This window comes from Helianthus annuus, chromosome 3 (assembly GCF_002127325.2).
Source record: "Helianthus annuus cultivar XRQ/B chromosome 3, HanXRQr2.0-SUNRISE, whole genome shotgun sequence".
Taxonomy (NCBI): Eukaryota; Viridiplantae; Streptophyta; class Magnoliopsida; order Asterales; family Asteraceae; genus Helianthus; species Helianthus annuus.
Window position 1 is genome coordinate 26,754,233 of NC_035435.2, and position 26,488 is coordinate 26,780,720.

Here is a 26,488-nt window from a genome sequence, read left to right on the forward strand (position 1 = left end):
AAGAAAGGCAAGTTGAGCCCAAGATACATAGGACCATTCGAGATCATTGAATGTGTCAGAACAGTGGCTTACAAATTAAACCTGCCTGAAGAGCTCAGTGGAATTCATAATGTATTTCACATCTGCAACCTGAAGAAGTGTCTAGATGATGAATCGCTAGTCATGTCACATAAGGATGTGCATATAGATGAGAGCTTAAAGTTTGTTGAAAAACCTTTGTCGATCGAGGATCGACAGGTCAAGAAGCTTCGAAAGAAGCACGTACCGATTGTGAAGGTTAAATGGGATGCTCGTAGAGGTCCCGAGTACACATGGGAGGTTGAATCCACAATGAAACAGAAGTACCCTCACTTATTTCAGTAAATCTCAAGGTCGAGATTTCTTTTAAGGGGGTGAGGATGTAACACCTCGTAAAATCACGACTAATATTATGAAGACACGTGTCATGGACTTTAAATGTGTAAAGATTTGATTATGAGGGACTGAAGTTGTCAAACAATGTAAATATGTGAATAAAGGGATCCAAAGTGTCAACATGCCATACTTGTGCCTCTGAATGACTCTTTATAACGTCCGTATTCATTATTGAATAAATTGTCTAGCACTAGAAGCCGTTTGCGCTTAAATAATTGAAAGATACAAAACACAGGGGTTAAAAGTGTCAACTTGTTAATTTTTACCTTTGAGTGACCTATTAACATTCCATAGGCTTTGTAATACATTATTACACCCTCATAAACAACTGATAGAAGTTCCATAAAGTTCCGACTCAAAAATTTTGAAGTATATTGAAGTTTCCAAGAATAGGGTTAAAAGTGTAAATATCACAATTCTAGTATCGGGAGACTTTTTCAATACGTCCAAGACTTACAAATGCATGGCTACACTCCCTAGGACACCCTTGGCCTGTTTACGCTGACCATGCATGCTGAAAATGTCAGATTATCGAGTAATTAGAGTGCAGGGACTAAACATGCAACAAAACAAAACAACTTTAAAAGTTGGTTCCTCGCGTGGCGCGCCAGGATTGCCCTGGTCTGGCGCGTGGCGCGACAGGTAAGGTTTTTCAGCAGAACTGGTAGGTGCCCAGCTCTGCAACATGCAATCTTTGGAGGATCTTTTGCAGCTTGTTTCGAAATCAGCAGCACATTTAACTGTTTTGGGAAACCACTATACACTTGTTAACATCATAAAACATCTGAGGACACATGGAGTGATCTTGTGAAGTTGAAATCACTATAAATAGACCTCATTCTTCACTTGTTCATTCACACTTCAAAGTTTCTCAAAAGCAAACTCTCAAATCAAGTTCTCTGGAGCAACCTGGTCTTTAAGGAGGCTCTATTAGTTCAAACTTTCGTGCTAAGGACCATTGTAAGTGTACTTAGCTTCTGTAATTAAGGTTTTATTAGTTTAATGACCGAAAGTCAAAGTTAGAATAATTCTGCTTTAACTTTGTGATTATTCACTAACGGTCCAGCCATTATTCGAATTGAAAGTGGCTATGAGTTGGTAATTATGTGGGTAATAAACCCTTAAAAGGGCACCTACTGATTTCCACTCTAACTTGGTCAATTGTCGGGTCAAACTTAATATTAAAAAGTCAACAGAAAGCTATTTTGCAAATAAATTCATAATTAGCAATGTAGAAGCTATGGAACCTGTTTTAACACTAAAATAACTTGGTAGTTAATGTAAGAGCATGTCTAAGCATGTTCAACCCGACAATTCTGAGTTTAGGCTCGGTTCGGAATCGAAAGTCGCAAAAGAAGACTTTTTCTTTGACTTTCAGTTCTGACCCGATTTAGCTTAGTTTAGATATGCCTTAAGGTTCCTTTAGGACCATATTATAAGTTAGTAAAACCCTCTGAGGTTATACTACATGGTTCCTTATTTATCCGATTCATTTGCATGTTTCCGTTATATGCTTAAAAGTTGACCATTATGCCCTTTTGACCATAAAACGAGATTTTTGAAAATGTGAGAGGACAAAAACCATTATTACTGATTTATAAACTTGTCCTAAAAATTTGACATCAGTTTGAGGTCTAAATTAAGAGTTATGCTCAATATCGTAATTTGAAAGCTTTTTATTAATTAAACGGCATATTTAGCATAAAGCCTATTTAAACCCGAATTTTTAACACCAAACTTTTTACCTACTGATGTAATATAATATTTTGGGATTTTTGAAGATTTTTATTCATTTTTAAACTGATCATAACATAGGGTTATTGCTTTGATTCGGTAATTGTCGGTTATACCATTTTTGCTAATAAAATGAGTTTTACCTAACATTTTGATACCAAACCTTTTGCTACTGATTTTATAAGTTAAATAAAATATTTTAAGCCCTCTGGACTGATAAAAATCTTAGCTTTACTTATAAAACCCGAAAATCGCTTAAAACCATCTTTTTACGCGTTTTAAACGCATAGTATAGGTTAAAACTATTTTTGACATATAAGACTTAATATCTACTGATTTTTTAAGTAAATTTTTGTACTTTAACAGTAAGCAAAAGTTTTGAAATCAGATATCCAAATTTGACCTTTAAAGCTTATGTGAAATTACCAAAATGCCCCTACGGTGCATAGTTTGGTTATAAATGATAAATTTCATATATATGCAATACCCTACTGTTATGACTTACAACAATTAATATTTTTATTGATCAAATTAGACCAGAACCTCAGATTATTATTTAATCCCTTTTATAAGCTTTAAAATGACCGAAATACCCCTACGGGGCATAAATTGATTTTAAATTCGTTTTGGGCATAATGGAAGGTATCCTACTGATATCACAACACATTTAAGGAATATTAACTTGTGAAACCTGTAAATGACTCTTTTGGTTACCCGTTATGCATTTTCGCGTTCGGTACGGTTTATGTGACTAGTTTGCATAAATTGACTGAAACGGGTCAAACCTTATCATTTTTATCTCAAAATCCAGAATGTGTTTAGTTTAACCATATTATACAAGTCTTCAAACTTGTCGGGTCTAAAACACATTCAAATCTGGTTTTCGCTTAATCTTGTGTTTTGAACCGTATATCTTCTTTTAAAACTAATCGGTCTAAGTTTAAACTTAAGTAAGACCCGTTAGGAATCTAATAGGTTATTAAAACCTTCGTTCCAGATTTAGGAGCCCAGTAAAAGATACTTTGCACTTGCTGAATTGTATACGGCTGGGATAAATTTGTATAATTTGCTCAGGTAAATACTTTTAACTTAATTTCCGTTATACAAGCTTGGGATACGGTATTATAATAATACCGCTTGGTCGGGTGTGTAATTGTTTAAATCAGATTGTGATTAATATGTTTTCATAACCCATTTTAATCTGTTTTGTTTGGTATATGGACTTTGGGGGGTTAATGATCATGTCCTGGATATCCTCGGCTCATTCATTGAAATGGCCACGACTTAAGCACGGGGTGTAGGCATACACCTGACAGTTGCGTATGTATAAATGGTAATCCACAATAAGGAGTTCTCCTTGTGGGCATTATACCTGTGGTGTGTCAGTTAATCTTGTCCGGGTCTTCTAACCGGCCCTGACAGACGGCAAACATATAAATCTGTATACAAGATTATTTTTAAAATAATTGTCCCAAGTTATAAAAGATTATTTATGCCTTGTGCATTTAAATCAATTTTCTTAAATGTTTTTAAAAGAGTCGGTTAATTGTATTTACCAGTGTAAACTGGCGTATTTTTCAAAAGGCTAAAGTGCAGGTACTAGACGGAATAGGCTGGCTACTCCTGAATGAATGAATAAGAGTCTTGAAAGCTTTGTCACCTAAAATCTGTTGAACAATTATCTTCTGTTGTTTTGATCCGCCTGTGGATCCTTTTTACATTCCGTTTGTAATAGTCATGTTACTTTCATTCGGTTTATAATATTTTTACTTTAGACTTCCGTTGTGCATTGAACTGTGATAAATTGACTATGATGATATCAACTACGTCACGATACTCCCCACCGGGCCCACCGGTAATACGTGGAAATATCGGGGTGTGACAGATGGTCACGAGATCAGAACCTTTATGAAATTCACAAAGTATAGTCTTATTTAGACAGGCTTTTGGCATACGTTAGTTGGTTCCCGAATCGATCGGAAAGAATATCGTATCAGTGATTATTGGTTAGAACACCAACGTATAGAGAGAAGAATAGAAGAAATGAGCAAAGAAAAATGAATTCTAAGCTTTCTATTTATATATAAGGAGTATGAAATTTCTAGGAAGTTTTCTTTGTATTTTCTAGGAAATTACATATACTTTTTCTAGGAAGTTACCTATACATTTTCTAGGAAGCTTCCTACCCACATATATATCCTCTTACACCTTCCTTGCACCTTCCTTAGATATTATCTACCTCATATATATATCTATTTTCATGTATATCTATTTAGGTTTTTAATTTAGTTAATTAATTTTACTTAGCTGATTAATTAATCTTACTTAGCTTAATTAATCTTACTTAACTGATTAATTAATCTTACTTAGCTTAATTAATCTTACTTAACTAATTAATTAATCTTACTTAGCTGTTAAGTTTACTTATCCATTAAGTTTCTTAATCGCTAAGTTTTACTTAACTATTAAGTTTACTTAATTGCTAAGCATTCTAGTTAAACAGCTCCCTGAGTATGAGTTCTAATTAGGGTATTAACCCAATTCAACTTTAACGATAATCACGAAATCAAAACCCTCACAATGAATGACAAAGTATAGCCGTATACGGGCAACACTTAAACATTCATTGGATCGGTTTCAATTGATCGGATAAAGTATCGTACTAGTGATTAGAGTTATTACCCTAATTACGGGCAGAGTTTCGGGTTTTAGAGTATAATACCGAGCTACTATTTTGTTATAATAGAGGCTAAGAGAAAGAAAATAATTGAACGAATTGAAATGTGCAGAGCTCGTTCTATTTATAGCTGAAACAGAAGACTCTTGCGCCCCGCGAGAGTTTCTTCTTCTTCCTTCGCGGCCCACGAGGAACCGTAGGGCGGTTTAGGGTATGCCGAGTCATGGTGTGGTCTTGACACGTGTGACGTCACGTGTCCCTCAATGTGTCCGGATAGAAACAAGTCTCTCGCGCCCCGCGAGAGATCTTTCTTCGTTGGTCGCGGCCCACGATAGAACAAAAATTCATTTTTATTTGATTTTTCAAACAGAATTTCATCGTACGTGTTTGGGATTATGATTACGGATTATTGTGGGACTTATTTGAGGGTTGTTACATCCTCCACACCTTGTTTTAAATATCGTCCTCGAGATTTAGGTCATGATGTCATTTCCGAGTTATGTCACGCGTTAAATTAAGGTAAATGACACTGTACTTGAATCACAATATTTTTAAATTTTGTGTATACAAGAACAGTTTACAACAAATAGATCCCAGTGGTTCAACTAAATAATTTCCAGAAATCGGTATTAATTGGACGAAGTGTAATGATATAATCATCAGAATGACTAAGTTTACATGGATCAGATCAAAAGAAAGATTTAGAATCAATAAGCTAGATTGAATAGGAGTAGGGAAATGATGTGTCAACTATCGAATCATAACATGAGGAAAAATCAGTGTGTTGACATTATTGAATTACAAAGATACCCCGAAATACAACAAAGTTTAATGTATGATCGACTTAACAAAAAGTTGTATTAAGACCACTTTCAAGGATGAGTCAAGTGAAAGGTGTATATTGATTAGCTCAAGCTACAAGTTTATATCGACGCCACAAGGTGTCGTAGTGATTGAAATAATAGTAGTGGTGATCGAACGAGTTCACCGTGTTTTGAAATCAAATGAAAGTTCAATGAAGTAAATTCGAATGTTTGTTTTAAACAAACCTAGTAGGATTTTCGATTGAAAATGAAACAATTGAATAATGTTTTTCGATCGAAGATGATAAAGCAATAAAGATCACGAAATGCTCGATTGATGCTGTAAGAACCATTAAGAGATACACTGTAATATGTCATGAATTTGTGCACCATTATCTTATCACATGATTGTGTTAAGATTGCTTTAATATGATAAACCAACAAAACAGATTCAATATAAATAAATAAATAATTAAATCCGTACATGATATGTGCAAACGAGATAAACGCAAGCTTCAAATTTGTGAAAACATCACCACAAGGTGATCGTGATCAAAGAAACGATTCAATGAAGTCGAAGACCAAACAAGCATGTTATGGTTTAAAACAAATGAAGTGCTTGTTGGGATTATTTCGAATATGATGGCCTCAATCCATCATATGGGACCTTGAATTGAATACGTATTGCAAGCAAGTTCAAACAATTGAACTTGGTTTAAACACAACCTGACATTGAATAAATAAATGTATCGACAAGGAAATTTCGCAATAGTTACGATAACAAAACCATGTACGTATCTTGAAAAGGAAAGAAGTTTTCAAGAAATTCATTGGCTTGATAGCAAGGAGTTAATACTTACAAGAATGCAGATTATCCAGATATTGAAGCAATAATTTAGATATAGCGATCATTCAAAGTGGAACCACATACATAATAAACGATGCATGTGTAACATATAAATTTTTCAAGAAATGAAGCAAATGAGGGTTTGTTATAATGAAAGAAATTATCGTGATACAATGACCATTAAGAGGAGTAGAGCTGTGAAAATCTACTCACCAGATGCAAAAGTCGGAATTTCAATAAAAGAATTTAAGGACTTTCCCTGGAATTTCGTGTGATGATCAATTGTTAGATGACACTACCATGAAATGTCGAACATGGCGTATTCGTCGTAAATGAGATGAGGGAAATGCGGAGACATGCGTCTTCTCATTGGTGTGATTTGTGTCGTTGCAGGATCGCGTGACAAATCGTCGCATCCTGATCGATAGTTCTCCTGCTAGTGAAAACTAGCACCGTCGTTGAATTGCTCCATCGTGCCTCCTCAATGATCTTGCCTCGAAATTCGTATGTGACGTATTTCAATCTCCATTGATGTATAGCTTAAGTTTCGTGAAATTTTGCACGTCTATGCTTCGTTTTGCGTAAATTACCTTCTTGATTAACTAAAATAGCATAGATGTCATAATAATGGCGTCCCAACTTAAGGGTTCCCGTCGTTTATATTGTCGCACGAGTTACGAGACAGATGATCAAACGAAATAATGTTCGATATCGGAATTATAGATATATGTGAAAGATTCCTGATTATCATTTACACACATGCTCGTGATTTATTCTGAATTGTCAATCATTATAGCTTTTGGATTTCCTTATAGATATACATATCTATATAATCATAATATACATACCATTCATAGGGTCAATGTATTTAACAGATTCATATTTCCAAAAAACAAGTCAGACATCGAGTCATGATATTATTTAGGGAATTATGTCACTTGTTTGACATATTATACCCCTTCTTACCCGGTTCTCGCCGGAGAGGTAACCTCATCTTACCCGATTCTCACCGGAGAGGTAATTATTATTGTATTTCCCATAAATAGTATCTTCTTAAATCAAGATTTTAAAATGAATCTTTTATCAGGGCTTGTATCAAGAAACAAAGAAATTTGTATTCACATGACGAATTATATTCTAGAATCAAGTAGTACCATTAAGCACGAAATAACAGTGATCAAGTATTATTTATTTATCGTATTTGCAATGTTCTAGTCATTATTCTTTCGGCATACCAATATCTACCATATTATACTTATACAAGTAATTAGCTTCTCTTGAAACGTATATTAAGGCATCTCTTTTAAGTTCGAGTTTAAATACTATCCTGGGTGCTACCAGATAACATCAATTTCCTAACTCTTCGTTTAAACTTAGGTATTATTACAACACCTAATTGCTTAAACAAGTGGCTCTGATACCACTTTCTGTCACGACCCCCGACCCCACCCTGGACGGGAGCGGGAGCCGTGAAGCAGCCAAGTGGTACCGGTGGTTTATTTTGAAAAGTATTGCAGCTGAAACAGCGGGGCCGTGAGTTAGGAAAAATATCAGAATTTTGAAACACCAGATTTTATTTATTAAACAGATGGGATAAACCCATGTTTTGCAAAGGTAGCTTTAAAATGGGATAAGCTCGAATACATAAAACAGCTTTTCTTAATTTAATTGATAAAATGAGCCACTTTTGTAAGCCTTTTGGTGCCGTATCCAACTCTTATTCCAATCTACCGTAATCACCTGAAACACGTTTTAAAAATGTTTTGTCAGCAGGAAATACTGGTGAGTACATTCAATTTGTACAAAGGACACATTGTTATAATTTACAGTATTAAGAGTTTTTATATTTGCCCCTATCTTATAATTATCCGGTCCAGTTGTCACTCGACCGGATCTATGACTGTGGTCATATCACTATTGGGTCCTGTCACCCAATAATGACGTGTATCACTAATTAGGCTCGTCCACCTAAGATAATACAACAGTAATGTGCACAATACCCCACTTATTGCCAGTAATTAAAGATTTGCAAAGACTTAATCTCTGTAATTATCACTGGAAAACATTTAGGGTTTTACAAAGCAACTTTGATAAAAACAGAATGACTCACATTATAAGCATGTAGTTTCGGGTTTTAGAGTATAATACCGAGCTACTATTTTGTTATAATAGAGGTTAAGAGAAAGAAAAGAATTGAACGAATTGAAATGTGCAGAGCTCGTTCTATTTATAGCTGAAACAGAAGTCTCTCGCGCCCCGCGAGAGTTTCTTCTTCTTCCTTCACGGCTCGCGAGGAACCGTAGGGCGGTTTAGGGTATGCTGAGTCATGGTGTGGTCTTGACATGTGTGACGACACGTGTCCCTCAACGTGTCCGGATAGAAACAAGTCTCTCGTGCCCCGCGAGAGATCTTTCTTCGTTGGTCGCGGCCCGCGATAGAACAAAAATTCATTTTATTTGATTTTTCAAACAGAATTTTATCGTACGTGTTTGGGATTATGATTACGGATTATTGTGACACTTATTTGAGGGTTGTTACATTAACCAACGTGCCATCAACTTTTCAAGCGGCTATGAATGAGTTATTTCGCTCCATGCTACAACGTTTCGTCTTGGTTTTCTTTGACGACATCCTCGTCAATAGCGCTTCATGGGAGTTGCACTATGAACACCTTCGGTATGCGTTTCAGACTTTGCTTACCAATCAGTATAGAGGCAAAGCTTCGAATCAATGTATATTTTGTGCCAGTGAGTTACCATTTTTGTGACACCGTATTTCTCCACATGGTGTCGCTCCTAATCCAGATAAAATTGACACTGTTCAATCCTGGCCCAATCCTGATTCCTTGACGGCTCTCCGTGCCTTTTTAGGCCTAACGGGATACTACCACCGCTTTGTCCTTAAGTATGCCGATCTTGCTGCTCCACTCACTGATCTATTGAAACAACCTAAATTCATGTGGATCCTTGCACCTAGTGTTGCTCTTAATAAGCTTAAGCAACACATGGCCACGCTGATTACCTCGTCGCTACCCAACTTTTCCGATGACTTTCCAGGTTTCGCACGTAACACGTTTCACTTTTAGCTAACTTTCTACATTAAACCAAATCATATTTAATGGATTGGTAATTGCCATCTATATACAAAACTAACAAACCTATGAGGACTTCCAACTCTGTAGCATTGTGCACCACAAACTTCTTGAAACCGTTTGTTATTTTGAGCATCAAAGGCTGCCAAGTTAGCTTCTTTATCTTCTCCACCCCATTGGAGATGGAGACAAACAGCAGAAGTTTCTAAAAAGTCACGTGCAAGCAAAGCAATGCTTGGAAGAGATGTTATTTAAAAGTCAATTACGATTATTACATCTTTTACTGTCACATTTATATAAGTGCAAGTTGTCTAACGTCTCCTAACAACAATTAACATGCTTAGGCCATGCGTGTAGTCGTTGGGGTGAATAATGCCCTACCCTTGGGCGTTGTGCGCAATGTGGCAGCCCAGTCAACAATGAGGCGTTTTTCTAAAATGGGTATTATAGAAATGTGGGCATTATGTTAAAAAAGGGGTGTAAATAAAATTAAATAAAAAAACATCAAAAATCTTTATTGGACAAGAAAAAGTAAAACGTCAATGATTGACCAAAACTTTTGAACATGGGGGTGGAAAATACAACGCCAAAACGAATTTTAGTGAAAAAAACGCCCATGGGGGCGGGCTCGCCGGCGTTTTGGGGCGTGGAAGAAGGCAAAAACACTCACAATTGTAACGAGTACGGGTGGTCTTAGTGTTTATAAAACGCCCCCGCATTGTGTGTGTGTGTGTGGGGGGGGGGGGGTTTCCAATCCTAGTTTATAATAATTCGAAAGCATGTCAATAACAACTCAAGACACTTAAAAGATTTCAAAACACAAGAATGAAACACCAAATTATACATAAAACATCATTTTATTGATAATATCCTCTGAAGGGGACTTATTTTATTTCTTCAACTCGATCGCTGTGTGTGGTTCATCTAGAGAACTTTCTCTAAACGGGATAAAATTCATATTGGACATAACAACTATTATAATAAACCCTACACCCTTTCTTGTTGGCACAATAAGTTGGAAAATCCCCAACAGCAATCTCTAAACATACCCTACAAGAACTAGGTGCCAAATCTCTTATACACTGAGACGCCGCATAAATTGTCATAGAATCCGACAACCTAGTCTGGCCTTTGCCGAGACCTTTGTTTTCCGGCCTACTCGCTAAATCATTATTCTGATTCATAAGTGCCGTGAGAGCTTCATTAAAAGTTTCTGGGTCCGCTACTGTTTCGGGATTACTAAAATATGTCCCATACCCCACGTCCACTTGCCCAAAGAAATTTTTGGTGTTGTACCTGATGTAGCAACGATCGTACCAAAGCCTAGCATCGGTGCGGTTTGGACAAGTTGTGTTTATTTCTTTCACAATGTTTTGGATGCAAGTGGAGCACTCTTCGGGGGGCACGTCTCCTCGGCATTGGGCTAAACCAAACACACGGGCTTGACCTGAGCCGAATGCGGCTACACTGTAGCCCGATGTGGAGGTGGCTTGGACCAGTCTGGTTAGAACTGTATTGATGTTATTGGCAATTTCAGTGGTGGCGGTATTAGAGTTTTCGTTACATAGTAATTGGGCTTGGGTAGAATATATGTAGAGAATGCATATGGAAAAGATAAGTAGGAGATATTGGTGAGTAAAGGCCATTGGGATGTATTTTGAAAATGGATGAGCTTGTTTGTCTATATATAGATAGTCTCAAGTTGCGTGTTCTTTTTTCACTAATAAATTGTTAATAATAAGAAATAACTAGCATATTATGTACATTATACTTATACTGAGATTGATGCATATTTATAAAAAGATATAAATTTCATCCATGTACTTAATACACTAGATGCACATGTGGAGGATTATCGTCCAAGAGAAAATAACTTTCATTTACAGTTAGGCTTTTAATACATCGTTTACAATTTGATGTGTTAGCCTTTAAATACCGTTTACAATTTGATGTGTTGCTATATTTAAAATGTAATATATTATGTAAAAATTAAAATTTTGATGTACTTAGGCTGCACGGTGTGGGGGTCAACCTTGGATCGTCCCCACCCGCGCCGAACCTCCTCCCATTTCGCCCCCCCCCCCCCCCTAGCGGCGTCCCAAACAGCCCCAGCCCGACGTTGAAGCCGATCCACTACAAGACAAAAGCAGACTCACGCACACATATACATACAACTCATATATATATTAGGCACATCCCCCATTTCCTTACCTGCATTCTCTTTGCCCCATCCTCACACCCGATCTACGTGGCGGATCATCCTTCAAGGATGGGCCATCACCATACCGCATAGTCTTATAGCTTATTTTTCGATTCTATTTTAATTAATTTGTTGCACCGTTATAGATTTTATTTTCATGGAGATGCGTATTGTATTATGCAACAGCTATGACGAATCTTTAAACAAAACACAATTAGTCAATCATCATTCACATTTCTGGTATACCGATTCTAACTGTATTTATGTTTTTTTAAAGAGCAATTTTTTTTACGCTAAAATACCACTTAAACTTTCACTCCTAAGAATTTAAACCTATATCACTTATTCACCTTTAGTAAGGGGTTAGAGGCAAACACCATACCCCCATATCATGAGTCTAGTTGTCTTATGGTGATGACTCGTTAAAGAGCACTCTTATACATAAACGTAAGAAAACATAAAACATAACACTCCTTGAGGATTAACTTACGACATGATTTAACTAACAGTTAGTGGGATGTTTAAATAAGTTTGATTCTGCACATTACGGCGGAACCGTTAAACCAAACAAAAAATTAGAGTAAAACGTTGAATGAAGCACGCATGGCAAGGAGTGTAACTCATCGAGTTGAGACCAAAACGAACGTATATAAAGAAACAAAATAAAAAAAGAAAGTAAAAATAATTGTTATTTCTACCACCAGACAAAACAAATGAAAAACATAGTCGTAATATAAGGAAAAGGAAAAGGAATCGAGATGTGTTAGATTCTTTTAACTTTTATATGCGACTCAGCGACTGATCGAATAGAAGTACAAACAAAACAGACCCATTTTGATGAATGGATATAATTTATAAAATAAATAAATAAAGTTATCAACTTTGAAGTTTTTTTCTAACAAAATTTAAAGAAATGACACTAAAATCACATATGTCAATGGCTAATAAATAATAAGTAACTAGTTTTTTTACGTCGTGCGTTGCGGCGAAACCGAGCAAATGATAATATAAAATAAATGTGATTTGAAATAAAGCATGTGGTTTAGAAAGTCAAACCAGTAGAACGGTTTATTTATCATTGTACCGTTTTATGATACCAAATACATATTTCATTTTGAGTACAACTTCGTTTTTAACAAAACTTATAACAGAATGTCAAGGTAAAAAATCAAACACAACTACGTACTTAAGCTTTTAGAAAAAAGTTATAAATGTAAATTATTAAAGAAGTATCAAATTATTTGATAAATTAATATATGCTCCAAAAAAAAGAATTATTAAAAATGGTAAAGGAAATATATGGTTTTAAATAAGGAAAAAAATTTAATAAATGTTATTAAAAGTAAATATAATAATAAACTATTATAATATATTTAATAAAAATAGGAAAAAGCTATATATTATTTTAAAAATAAAGTTACTATTATCGTCATCCGTTAACTATATATACTAGGGAACAGTAGGGATAAGAATGTGACCGTCACCGTACAAAACCATATGTTTTAGCAAAACTTTGATATCGTACCGCATAGTACCAGCATTGAAGTTTTGCTAAAACAAAAACCCAATACCTTACCATATATGTTCGGTTAGTACCGGTATGGTACGACCGTGGTGTACCATTAAAAGTCCTGAATCGGTACCGTACCACCGTATCGCATGGTGCCGATATCGAAATTGAGCTAAATTCAAAAGCGAATATTGTACCTTATATATTCAGTCGACATCAATATGATACAACACAATATTAGTATTCGGTGTAAGTTTCTCTATCCCTATCCTGGAGCAAATTAGGGTGAGACAAGAGTGATCTTTGTACACCTTTGGTTTAAGTTATGTGAATCGAAATTGCAATATAAAATGGTCTATCAAATCATTTATTTATGGTGATATGACCGAATATAAAAAATGAGTCATATGATCATTATTATATATAATACTAGTTTTTCTTGATATTGCGCGTTGCGGCGAAATCGAGTAAATGATAATGTAAAACAAACATAATTTGAAAATAAAATATATTGTTTAGAAAGCCAAACCATTAGAACGATTTAGTTTATCATCGTACCATTTTATAATACCAAATAAATAATGTATTTTAAGTACAACTTCGTTTTTAACAAAACTTATAACGGAATATAAGTGAAAAAATCAAGCACAACTACGTACTTAAGTTTTTAGAAAAAAAGTTATAAACGTAAATTATTAGAGAAGTATCAAATTAATCGATAAATTAATATATGTTGTAAACAAAGAAAAGAGAATTATTAAAATATGTTAAAGGAAATATATGTTTTTAAAAAGGTAAAAAATATTAAAAATATGTAAATATAATAATAAACTATTATAATATATTAAAGAGTTAATTACACAAATGGGTCCTGTGGTTTATACCTAATTTCGCCTTTGGGTACTAACTTTATTTTTTAACAGGTTTAGGTTCTATGGTTTTAATTTTGTAACACCTTTGGGTACTAACACCAAAATTAGTTAACTAATGACTAAAATACCCTTGCATTTTTTTAAATTTATCAATGTAACACATTTGGGTACTAACACCTAATTTTATTTAAGTTTAAATCAATTTTACAAAATCTATTTATTTTTTTTATTTTCAACTTTTTATTATATCTCTTAATTAACATAAACTCTATTTATTATTTTTATTTTCATATTTTTATTAAATTTCTTATTTAACATAAAATCTATTTGTTACACCAGTATTTTTTTAAATAGATTTTTTAAATAAAATCTACTAGCTATATAGTTTTATGTAAATTAAATTTCTTACTCGTTTTAAATAATGTAAACCTTACTCGTTTTCAATTTTGGATTGAAATGATTGATAATAATATATATCCAAAAATGAAAACGAGTAAGGTTTACATTATTTAAAACTAGTAAGAAATTTAATTTACATAAAACTATATAGCTAGTAGATTTTATTTAAAAAATCTATTTAAAAAAAAATACTGGTGTAACAAGTAGATTTTATGTTAAATAAGAAATTTAATAAAAATATGAAAATAAAAAAAATAAATAGAGTTTATGTTAATTAAGAGATATAATAAAAAGATGAAAATAAAAAAAATAAATATATTTTGTAAAATTGATTTAAACTTAAATAAAATTAGGTGTTAGTACCTAAATGTGTTACATTGATAAACTTAAAAAAATGCAAGGGTATTTTAGTCATTAATTAACTAATTTTGGTGTTAGTACCTAAAGGTGTTACAAAATTGAAACCATAGAACCTAAACCTGTTAAAAAATAAAGTTAGTACCCAAAGGCGAAATTAGATATAAACCACAGGACCCATTTGTGTAATTAACTCTATATTAAATAAAAAACAATAAAAGCTATATATTATTGTAAAAATAAAGTTACTATTAATCTTCCTTCATCAACAATATATATATATATATATATATAGGTAGAGGATCCTGTAAAAAGTGGGACTTTTGTGAGAAGTGTGAGAAATAATTTGGGAATGACAAGTGTCCTTTATCCTAATTAATTCAAAAGGGTATATTAGTAATTTGACATTTTTATCATTTAATTGATTTCCAAGAATAGCTGCCAAAAAAAAAAAAAAAAAAAAACTGCCGATGAGTTTTTTAAGGTTTGAATCGAATTTTGAATTAGGAGAAATTTTAGGAAACATTATACATCTGATTGTTTTATATTCTTCATCATCTTTTAATCGCAACATCTTTTAATCATACATTGTTCATGGCGTGGTGTTTTAAAAAACTGGAGACATTGACTATGATTCAAGTCATGGTGTTTTATCTGGAGACATTGTTCATGGCGTGGTGTTTTATCTATGACTTGAATCATACATTGTTCATGGCGTGGTGTTTTAAAAAACTGGAGACATTGACTATGATTCAAGTCATGGTGTTTTATCTGGAGACATTGTTCATGGCGTGGTGTTTTATCTATGACTTGAATCATAGATGTTTAAAACACCACGCCATGAACAATGTCTCCAGATAAAACACCATGACTTGAATCATAGTCAATTTTATCCAGTTGTTTTAAAACACTACGCCCTGAATCTGATTACAGTTCTCTTTATGATAATGTATGACGAATATGTAACCAAAGACCTCCTACAATTAAGGTGAATCATTAATTCCTATATTTAAGGAAAAATGAGTGAATGTAGGAGGTTTTGGTTGTGTATGATATGGTTACCATATTTCAAACATTGAAAAAGACACTATTGCCCTTCAATTTTACATAAGGTCCCTCTAATTAAAACACAATTTACATTTTTATACCCTATTGATCTCAACCATTAGATCAAATATCCAATGGTTTAAAACGCTTCTTACCCTTCTTACATTTTAGACACTTTTTACCATATCCCTACCCTATATATATATATATATATATAGGGGGGCGCTAGAATGAAAACCACCCCGAGTTGTAAGAACCGCGAGAACCACACCATCCGGGTCGCCGTTTACCACGATTTCTTTTTACAACTACATGTGTAAATTATAAACACATCCGTAAAAAAAAAAATTTAAACGCCCCCCCCCCCCCCCCCCCGAGGGGGTAGTTTTTTACACCACAAGTTTGGTGGAAAAAAAAAGAAAAAAGAAAAAAAATAAAAACACCAAACTTGTGGTGTAAAAAACTACCCCCTCGGGGGGGGGGGGGGAGGGGGGCGTTTAAATTTTTTTTTACGGATGTGTTTATAATCTACACATCTAGTTGTAAAAAAAAAATCGTGGTAAACGGCGACGCGGATGGTGTGGTTCTCGCGGTTCTTACAACTCCGGGTCCCTATATATATATATATATATATATATATAAAATAGTTCTTTATGTCGTGCGTTGCGGCCAAACCTAGAAAATGATAATATAAAACAAACGTGATTTAAAAATAAAGCATTTGTTTAGAAAGCCAAACCATTAGAACGGTTTAGTTTATTATTGTACCGTTTTATAATACCAAATAAATATTTTATTTTGAGTACAACTTCGTTTTTAACAAAACTTATAAGAGAATGTCAAGGGAAAAAATCAAGCACAACTACGTACTTAAGTTTTTAGAAAAAAAACTTATAAATATAAATTATTAATAAAGTATCAAATTATTTGATAAACTAATACATGTACCCAAAAAAAAGAAAAAAAAAAGAATTATTAAAAAAACGGTAAAGGAAATGTATGGTTTTAAAAAAGGAAAAAAATTTTAAAATATGTTATTAAAAGTAAATATAATAATAAACTATTATAATAAATTCAATAAAAATAGAAAAAAAGCTATATATTATTTTAAAAATAAAGTTACTATTCATCGTTGTTCGTTAACTATATATATATATATATATATATATAATATAATAGTATTGAAGATTTGTACGTGTGATTGGCCCGTAAAAGTTTAATAATTTCATGACTTTGAAGAGTAATGAAAAGTATATGATTTATTAAAGAGTAAATCATAAAAATCGTTCTTTATGTTGACATCGTATTGCAAATTATATCTTTTACCTTTGAAAAGTACAAAAAACTTACTCGATGTTTGTAAACCGCTATGTCCTTTAGCCCTAACTCAGTTAGTTTTCATGGTTAAATATGACCAAGTAGACCCCACATGAGGGTATTTTGGTCATTTTATCCTAAATTAAATACGATGAAACCTGACCATTGCAAACTATAAACTCGATCTCTCATTCTCTCTTTTTCCAAATCGCCGCTACCACCACTACTATCACCACCACCAAGCCAACCACCACCCACACAACCACCACCAGACCCTACCATCACCTGAGCCCTGATTTATCTAATTTCTTTTGTCAAATAATAATCTCAAATTGTTTTAGCAAGAAAATTCAAAACTAACATCGGCCCATCAATTATTTTTTTGAATCGCAAATTTCTTTTGTTCTCTACTGTCTATGGGACATGAACCCAAGACTCTCCCTCCCAAGGTGTTTAAAGGTTTTGCTTTTGTCAATAGACCACCACCGCATTGGTCCCATCAATTATTTAACCTGCTTCGGATTTTAAACAAAATAAAACTGGTTTCAAATGAAATTCTACTTATTGACTTTTCAAACTCTTTCTTCGTTCATTGCATCAGATAGGATTTGAAATCAAAAATCTAATTCAACTATCAACGATAACATCACCTTAATTATTGCCACCGGATGCCGTCCATTGAAGCACCGTTGAAAAAGACCGATGATTCAATAAAAACCACAAAACCAACCATTCAGACAAGTCGATTACCTCTCGTTTTTTCGGCAATGGTGATGGGTTGCAGGTCTCGTTTTTCAGACAATGTTGATGAGTTGCAGATCTGATGAGGGACGAAGACAACCGCAAATCCCCACCTTTTGCCTCAGATGGAGTACTCCCCGGTGTTGAAAACGAAGTGGGTATAGCCACGTGAGTTTGGCTAGTGCCGGGGGTAGAGGTATGTGGGACTTGGTTTACCTCACCCGGAGATTCTCCTTTGGACATGTTGATTTCAGAAAGAAAGAATGGAGCTACACTACTGGTCTTCTTTTTAAGAAAAATGACTGGCGTAGCCCCACGGTGGGCGCCAACTTCTTGTTACAACAAATACAAGACCAATGATAGTGATTAGTTTGGTTAGGCAGAAGGGTTCCAGGGTTCCACTTTGCCTAACGCAGGTCGTGGGGTCCCCCCACGTTTGCAAGACGTGGAGAGAGGTTCACTAGTATTGTAGTTGTTCTCCTTGAATTCTAGACTGGTAAGGAACCAGCCCAGAATGTAGTCGTTGGAGAAATTGTATTATTTGAAGTGAAGAAGAGAAGCAAGCATGAAGCTAGTTCTAGAGAGGAGAAGGATAAGAGAGTTGAGGTAATCTCTGCTGATCCTGGGATGTCTTCTCATGTTTGTCATGGCCTGCGTTTTATAGGAAAAAGTGTTTCTCAAAAGAGAAACCTTTGACTAGTGAATCTATGCTTGCAGTGAGGGACTTACCCTTTTGGGGGTTGGAGGGTTCGGACCTGTGGATAAAAGAGAATTCCCTATGCACATGCTTTCTTTTGCGGCTGTGGGAGAGTTCACAAGTAATCAGTGAGGTGACTGATTACTGTACATGTTCTTTTTGTTGTTCACCTTAGTTCCCAGGTTTTAAACCCTTTAACCTTCTAACCCTTTAAAGTGCCATGTATTCTTAGTCATTTTATTGAGACTTGAGCTACCCGTTAGCAGAAGTTTCTAAAAAATCACGTGCAAGCAAAGCAATGCTTGGAAGAGAAATTAATGTTTAGTTTTGAATTCTTTTATTTTTATGTTTAACTCAAATCTGCAAGTGGCAGTAGTGGCCGAATTAGGATAAGTAGTATTCAAATTAGGATATTGAATAAGTTACTTTGGGGTCAATATAACCAGCCTGGTGATAAGTTTCCTGTTTTCTTTGTGAAATTATTTAAAATAATGTTTTATGGAAGGAAGTGACGTTATTTAAAAGTCAATTACGATTATTACATCTTTTGCTGTATAATCGCAAGTTGTCTAACGTCTCCTAACAACAATTTGCGTACAAATACGTCACCCGCGTGGCGTAACAAACACGTAACTTGCTTAGGGGCTGTTTGGCAAATTCTTAATGATTAAGTGTTGAACCAGTAAGAGGTGTGAACCATTAAGTGCTGAACCAGTAAGAGGTCTCAATCATTAAGAGCCAGTATAATACTTAACCATTCAGAGACAAATGTCTGACCAATTCAGATTAGAGGTCTTAACCATTCAGACTCTATATAATGCTTAACCATTCAGCGGCAAATGTCTGAACCATTCAGACCTCGGCTTCCGAAACAAACAGTCTGAACCATTAAGTGCTAAACCAGTAAGAGGTTTGAACCATTAAGAGCCCCATTAAAAGCTAAATAAACAACCCTTTAATGTCATTATAAAACGCCCCGCATTGCCGTGGGCGCCCGGGAGGGGGGGGGGTGGTCCAATCCTAGTTTATAATAATTCGAAAGCACGTCAATAACAACTCAAGACGCTTAAAAGTTTTTAAAACACAAGAATGAAACACCAAATTATACATAAAACATCATTTTATTGATAGGGTCAAGTTATTCTACAGAGGCTCCTAATTGTAAGAAAGATTTATAGAGTGACAAGTTTCCAACCTAAAATTAAACCCACTACATCACCACCCAAAACCTAACATCCCCCCCCCCCCCCCCCCCGCAAAAAAAAAAAAAAAAAAAAAAAAAACTATACCTACCCAAAAAACCTAACCCCCCCCCCCCCCCAAAAAAAAAAAAAAATCTAAAAAAAACTTAACACCCACACCCACCACCACCCAAAAACCTAAATCCCCACCCCACCCACTCGGCAAAAAAAAATCATTTTTTTTTTTTTGGTGGGTGATGGGGGAGGGGGTGGGTGAGGGTTTAGGTTTCTGGGTAGTGGTGGATGTTTAAGGTTTTTTTTTTTTTTTTTCTTTTTTTAGTAGTGGGTTTTTTTAGGAGCCTTTATACCCTTCTTACAATTAGGATCCTTTGTATTTGATCCTAATCCTTTATTGATAATATCCTCTGAAGGGGACTTATTTTATTTCTTCAACTCGATCTAGAGAACTTTTTCTAATTAAGACTGCGGGGTATGGTGGGGCTTGGGTTGGGCGTGGATTGGGGCAATTGCTGACACGTGGATGTTAACTCAAACCCAAGTTTTAATTGGGTATGGTGGGGCTTGGGTTGGGCCGGCGTGGCCTAGCCACATCACCATTTTTTTTAATATATATTTAAATTAGTTAAAAACATAAAAAAAAACATATTTTTTTTAAATACATAAACAAACATAATAATTATTAAAATAAAAAACAATCATTCTTCGTCGTCTTCGTCGGTTTCGAACCCAGGAATCGTTGAAACATGTTCCACCAAATCAGATCGAAGGTTGTGATGTATATCCCTTGACTTGATCCAAAATTCATTAACCGCTTTATCTTGGTCTGTTACGTTACCTGGTTGGGAATCATCGTCATCATAGTGGGTAACGACCGCTCTATCTTCGTCCTCCAAAATCATGTTGTGAAGAATGATACATGTGTACATCACGTTTCCAATCTGATCCTTGTCCAATAGTCGACAAGGCATTTGTAATATTCGCCACCTTTTCTTCAAAACACCGAATGGTCGCTCGACGTCTTTACGTGCAGCCATCTATACCCTGTTAAACTTTAATCTCTTTGGATCTGTCGTACCGTGTTTTGTGAATGATTTTACAAAAACCCCCCACTCTAGGTAAATCCCATCAACTAGGTAGTACCCATACACGTACTCAATCCCGTTTACAAAGAAAGTTCCTTTGGGTCCTATACCATTTATTCGATCATTGAAAAGGGGCGAGTGGTTTATGATGGTAATATCATTATGTGAACCTGGCATACCGAAGAACGCATGCCATAACCAAAGATCTTGGGACGCAACCGCTTCAAGCATGATGGCTGGACTCCTGTGAAATCCACTCGTGTGAGCGCCTTGCCATTGGGTAGGACAAAGTTCCCAAGCCCATTTCATACAATCTAAACTACCTAGCATCCCGGGTAGCCCATGATAATCTGCGTGATGTTCCAATAATTGTTGCATGTCACTGAACGAGGGCTTTCTCAAATATCTTTTCCTATAGAGTTCTAGAATACACGAACAAAAGTTGTGAAGACTTTCTCTAGCTACACGTGCAGACATTTTTAAATAGTCATCCATAATGTCCGAACTATTGCCGTACGCTAACTGCCTAAGTGCGGCCGTGACCTTTTGCCACGTAGTAAATCCTAATTGCCCGGTTACATCGGGTTTTTGTTGAAAATAAACATACTTCTCCTCAAGATCTCTAGATATCCTTAAAAATAAGTTTCTACTCATACGAAAACGACGCCTAAACATTTTTTTCATCATACTTAGGTTCAGCTGAGAAGTAATCGCTTACCAACAAATCGTTAGCTGTAATCCGTTCACGAGCGATGTACCTTCTTCTGCGTTTAGGTTGTTGACTCTCTTCCTCCTCCTCTTCGTAAACGATAACTTTCACCACCGTCGCGATCGTTTGTAGAAATATTTCCGCCCCATCGTCAGATGATGATGACGATTCAGTATAACTTGAAGAACTTATGGCGAGATTGTGTTTTATGTGTTTGATTTTGTGTGAGAAAAATGATAAATATTGTAAAGTATTTATAAAGGAAGAATTTTTTTTTTTTTAAAATAGACCAACGGCTAGCCTGGTTTGGCCATTCACAACCCGCCATGTCAGCTTGGCCAGACCGCCCCACGCCCGGCTTGAAACCCATGCCCCAAGGGCCACGCCGAAACCCATGCCCACCCGGGGTGGTGGCTTGGGCGTTTTCCCCCTACCCATGCCCAAACTCCCGCCCCATACCCCGCAGTCTAATGGGATATGATTCATATTGAACATAACAACTATTATAATAAGCCCTACACCCTTTCTTGTTGGCACAATAAGTTTGCAAATCTCCAACAGCAATCTCTAAACATATCCTACAAGAACTAGGTGGCAAATCTCTTATACACTGAGACGCGGCATAAATTGTCAGAATCCGACAACTTAGTCTGGCCTTTGCCGAGACCTTTGATTTCGAGCTTTACATGTAAAGTTACAAATTTTATATATTATATATATATATATATATTTTTTTTCGAACGGCGGCTATTTCATTAAAACAAACAAAATAGAACAAAGGGGCCAGCAAGAAACTGGGAATCCCAAGAGACAAAACAAAATTACAAGATTATGTCTCGCACATTAAAGTCACGCCATCTCTCCCAAACAAGCCCACTAAATTTTGATCTAAACTTTATCCACAAAAACGAGTCTTCTTTGATATCTTCTACCACTTTGCTGACGTTAAACGGGACTTTGTCAAAAACCGTCGCATTTCGAGCTCTCCAAATCCGCCAGAGTGTAGCATGAAAGATCACTTCAATAACCTTCTTCCAATCCGTGGACCCTTTGATCTTTTTTAAGCCTTCCACGAAATCTTTGTACGAAGCTGGTTGAGTATGAACCGGAATCTTGAGCCATACACACACATGCCACCACACCGACCTAGCCATGACGCAAGAGGCGGTTAGGTGGCTAGTCGATTCTTCCCCAAACCCACATAAACTACAGTGGGTATCCACAACTTGCACTCCCCTACGCGCTAAAGCCGATTTGGTTGCAATACACCCCATGCTCAATTTCCATACAAAATAAAGGACTTTACATGGGGTCCAAACATTCCATCCAAAACCTTCCGTCTGAACTTTGTTACCCATAATTTCAGCGATTTTCCACCTAAATTGTGCCACGGAGAACGACCCATCTGCACCCACCATTCCGAATAATTCAGCCCCGTGCACTCCCACCTTTTCGAGATCTTTAGACACCATTGTGATATCCTTCCAATTTCCTGCAATCTCCTTCTTCACAGGAACATCAGAAGTACTATCAGGAGTGCCATGAATTGCTTTAATAACAATTGCCCATAGTTGATCTGGACAATTTTTGAATCTTGTTCTCCACTTCACCAGCAGCGCCCAGTTAAGGCTACGAATCTCGCCCAACCCGAGCCCACCCAATCTCCTATGAGCTTGCACCTTATACCACGCTACCCACCTCATCTTACATGTCGAGCCCGTGTTACCCCAAACGAAATCACGCCGGATGCCTTCTAACGTTTTAATGACCTTAACCGGGGCTTTAAAAATTGAAAGAAAATAGGAAGGGAGATTACCTAACACTGCCTTTGCTAGAGTAATCCTACCCCCCATAGACAACGACTTCGCTTTCCATCTAGACAATTTTTTTGAAAATTTATCTATAATTGGTCTCCATGGTTTCACACGCTTCATGTTCTCCCCGATAGGCAATCCCAAAAACGTAAACGGGATGTCACCTTTTTTGCACCCAATATTTTTAGCCATTTCTTGAACCACGACATTTTCAACCCCCACGCCCATTAAACTACATTTAGCCAAATTTACCTTGAGGCCCGACACTAGGAAAAGGCATCTAAGAATTCTTTTCAGAATATCCACATTCTTATCCGACCACCTCCCCAAAAAGATTACGTCATCCGCATAACACAAATGAGTTAAAACCGGGCCGCCGTTAGGGAGTTTCACACCCTCATAAAACCCCAATGTGACCGCTCGCTTCAAAAAGACATCAAGAACTTCCATAACTAGGATGAAAAGAAACGGGGATAATGGGTCACCTTGTCGAAGACCTCGTTTAAGGTCAAATTCTTTTGTCGGGGAACCGTTAACAAGAACGGACGCCTTACTAGAAGATAAACAAGCATTAATCCATCTTCTCCACCTTTTAGGAAAACCCATCATTTTCATGTTATCAAGAAGAAACCCCCAGTTTACAGAATCGTACGCTTCGTCAAAGTCGACCTTGAAAAGCATAACCTCCAACTTTTTCTTTTTTGCCCATGAGACCACTTCATTCACTATAAGCGGGCCATCAAAAATATTTCTTTTTTCAACAAAAGCCGATTGAGATTGGGACGTCACCGAATTCATCACTCCTTTAAGGCGATTAGCAAGAGTTTTTGCTATCACCTTGTACACTACTCCAATAAGAGATATTGGCCTATAATCTGCCAATTTATGGGGGTCATGCACTTTAGGAATGAGGGTAAAAAAGACGAATTACACCCCGAACTAATATTTCCTGAATTGTAAAATTGGAACATAAGTTCCAAGAACCAAGGTTTTAGCGTCTCCCAAAACCGCTTTACAAACTTGAAGGTAAACCCGTCGGGACCCGGGGCTTTCTCTCCCCCACACCCCTAAATGGCCTTCTTAATCTCCTTTATCGAAAACTGGGCAGTTAGACCTCTCGCTTGATTTAAAGACAATTTCTGGAAATCATTGACTGAAAGCTTCGGTCTCTTTTTAAACGGTTCGTCAAACTTTGCTTTGAAGGCTTTTCTAATTTCCACTTTCATAGTATCCGGGTCTGAAAAAATAAAGCCATCAATTTCTATGGAATTTATACGCTTACTAGCTTTGTTTAGGTTGATGAACTTGTGAAAAAAGTGGAGTTTTCGTCCCCGTATTTCACCCAGTCTATCTTCGCTTTTTGCCTTAATTCCTTGCATTTCATTATCTCCAGCCGTTTGATCCTCTCTTTCCATTTAATTCTGGACTGTTTTTCAGCATCGGAAAGAGATCTCTGACCCGCAATTTTTTCAACCATATCCAAAGATTGGGCTGCCAGCTCTCTAGCCGCAGCCTCCTGTTGTCTCCCCTTAACTCTCCAAACCTTGACTTTGTTTTTAATACCCTTTAAAAGGTCCAAAATTGCCTTGTCACCATATTTAAAAGTCGCGGCCTCGCGAACTGCGTCGTTAACAACTTCCACAAATCCATCCATTTCCATCCAGTAATTGAAGAGTTTAAAAGGAGAAGGACCGAAATCTACCTGCGAGCAAGACAAAATCAAAGGGCTATGGTCCGAGAGTTCACGTGTCATAGCTTTGAATATCGCGTACGGCCACCGCGACATAAACCCATCACACACTAAAACTCGGTCAATTTTGCTGAGCTTCGAAGCATCGTTCGAGATGTACGTGAATTTATCCCCTGCCATATGGTACTCAACCAGACCCCCTACCCGAATAAAGTTATTAAACACAAGCGCCGCATTCTCATCGAATATAGAATTGAACCTTTCATGATTAAACCGGACCTCATTAAAGTCTCCCATCAAAATAAACAAACCCGAAAGCTTATTTCTGACAGAAAGGATTTCATCCCATAAACGCCTCCTTTGACTAGGCGTCCTAGGAGCGTAAACGTTAAAGACGTTCACCGGATCAACAACCCCACATAAATAACCTCTAACGACGATAAAGTTGCTCTGCTTCATAGTCGCCACATTCCGCAAAACGCAAGGGTTCCACAAAGAAACAAGCCCCCCTGACCTTCCGTTTGCGTCAACCGAGCAATACTCTAAAGGAGCGTTCCCCCAAAATCTAGAAATCAAGTTATCTGACATACCTTTCATTTGCGTTTCTTGAAGGGCAACGAAGGAAATCTTGGCCTCAGAAGAGAGCCTCCTGATCCATCTTGCTTTATCTTCGTCCCCTGCCCCCCTAATATTGATTGACAGGTAATTCATTGGAACCGGGTTTCCGCCAATTCCCCTTCAACCAAAGATTCCACAACCTCCTTGAAATCTTCCAGAGCCACACCTAACCCAGCACCTACCTCCATTGTGGCTTCTGCTTCCTTAGCAACTTCACGCCTCATCGTCGACCCTTCACCCCCATTATCGTCACCAATGCCCTTCTCGCTAACTGGAAACGGAATCTCAAAAAAATCGTTGTTAGGTTTTGGAGGCGAAACTTGACACCCCCTAGCTTCTTCAGCGAATCTGATTTTTTTCTTAACTTGGATGTCAGGCACAAAAGTCTCAGAGATCACAGCTTGAGTTTTTCTCTTCTTTGCAGATTTTGCCACAGAGCCTTCCCAAATAATCCTCTTGAGGTCAAAAGGGTCATCGGGCCGTAAATTTAGATCCAAATAAAAACCTTGAGGCCTACTGGGTTTGGGCCTGCGCTTTATATGGATTGAGCCCACCTGCCCCACCTTAATATTCTCCGAAACAACTGAAGGCCCAGAACTCTCAGCAACAGAGGATGAGCCTGCTTTAAAAAAATATGTAGGGACCACCTTCTTTTTAGCCTCATCAT

At 36.4% G+C, this 26,488-nt stretch overlaps 2 protein-coding genes across 2 annotated transcripts; both read right to left on the reverse strand.

The window, feature by feature from the left end:
- Positions 1–22,520: 22,520 nt before the first annotated feature.
- Positions 22,521–24,311, reverse strand: LOC110931368. The gene has a single exon (XM_022174765.1). The coding sequence runs from the start codon at positions 24,309–24,311 to the stop codon at positions 22,521–22,523; it is 1,791 nt and encodes a 596-aa protein (XP_022030457.1).
- Positions 24,312–24,804: 493 nt separating this feature from the next.
- Positions 24,805–25,914, reverse strand: LOC110931369. Its single transcript, XM_022174766.1, has one exon. The coding sequence runs from the start codon at positions 25,912–25,914 to the stop codon at positions 24,805–24,807; it is 1,110 nt and encodes a 369-aa protein (XP_022030458.1).
- Positions 25,915–26,488: the final 574 nt, after the last annotated feature.

Coding starts and splice junctions, on each gene's coding strand:
- LOC110931368 (XM_022174765.1), bottom strand. CDS start 24,311: ATGAATTCGGTGACGTCCCAATCTCAATCGGCTTTTGTTGAAAAAAGA.
- LOC110931369 (XM_022174766.1), bottom strand. CDS start 25,914: ATGAATTACCTGTCAATCAATATTAGGGGGGCAGGGGACGAAGATAAA.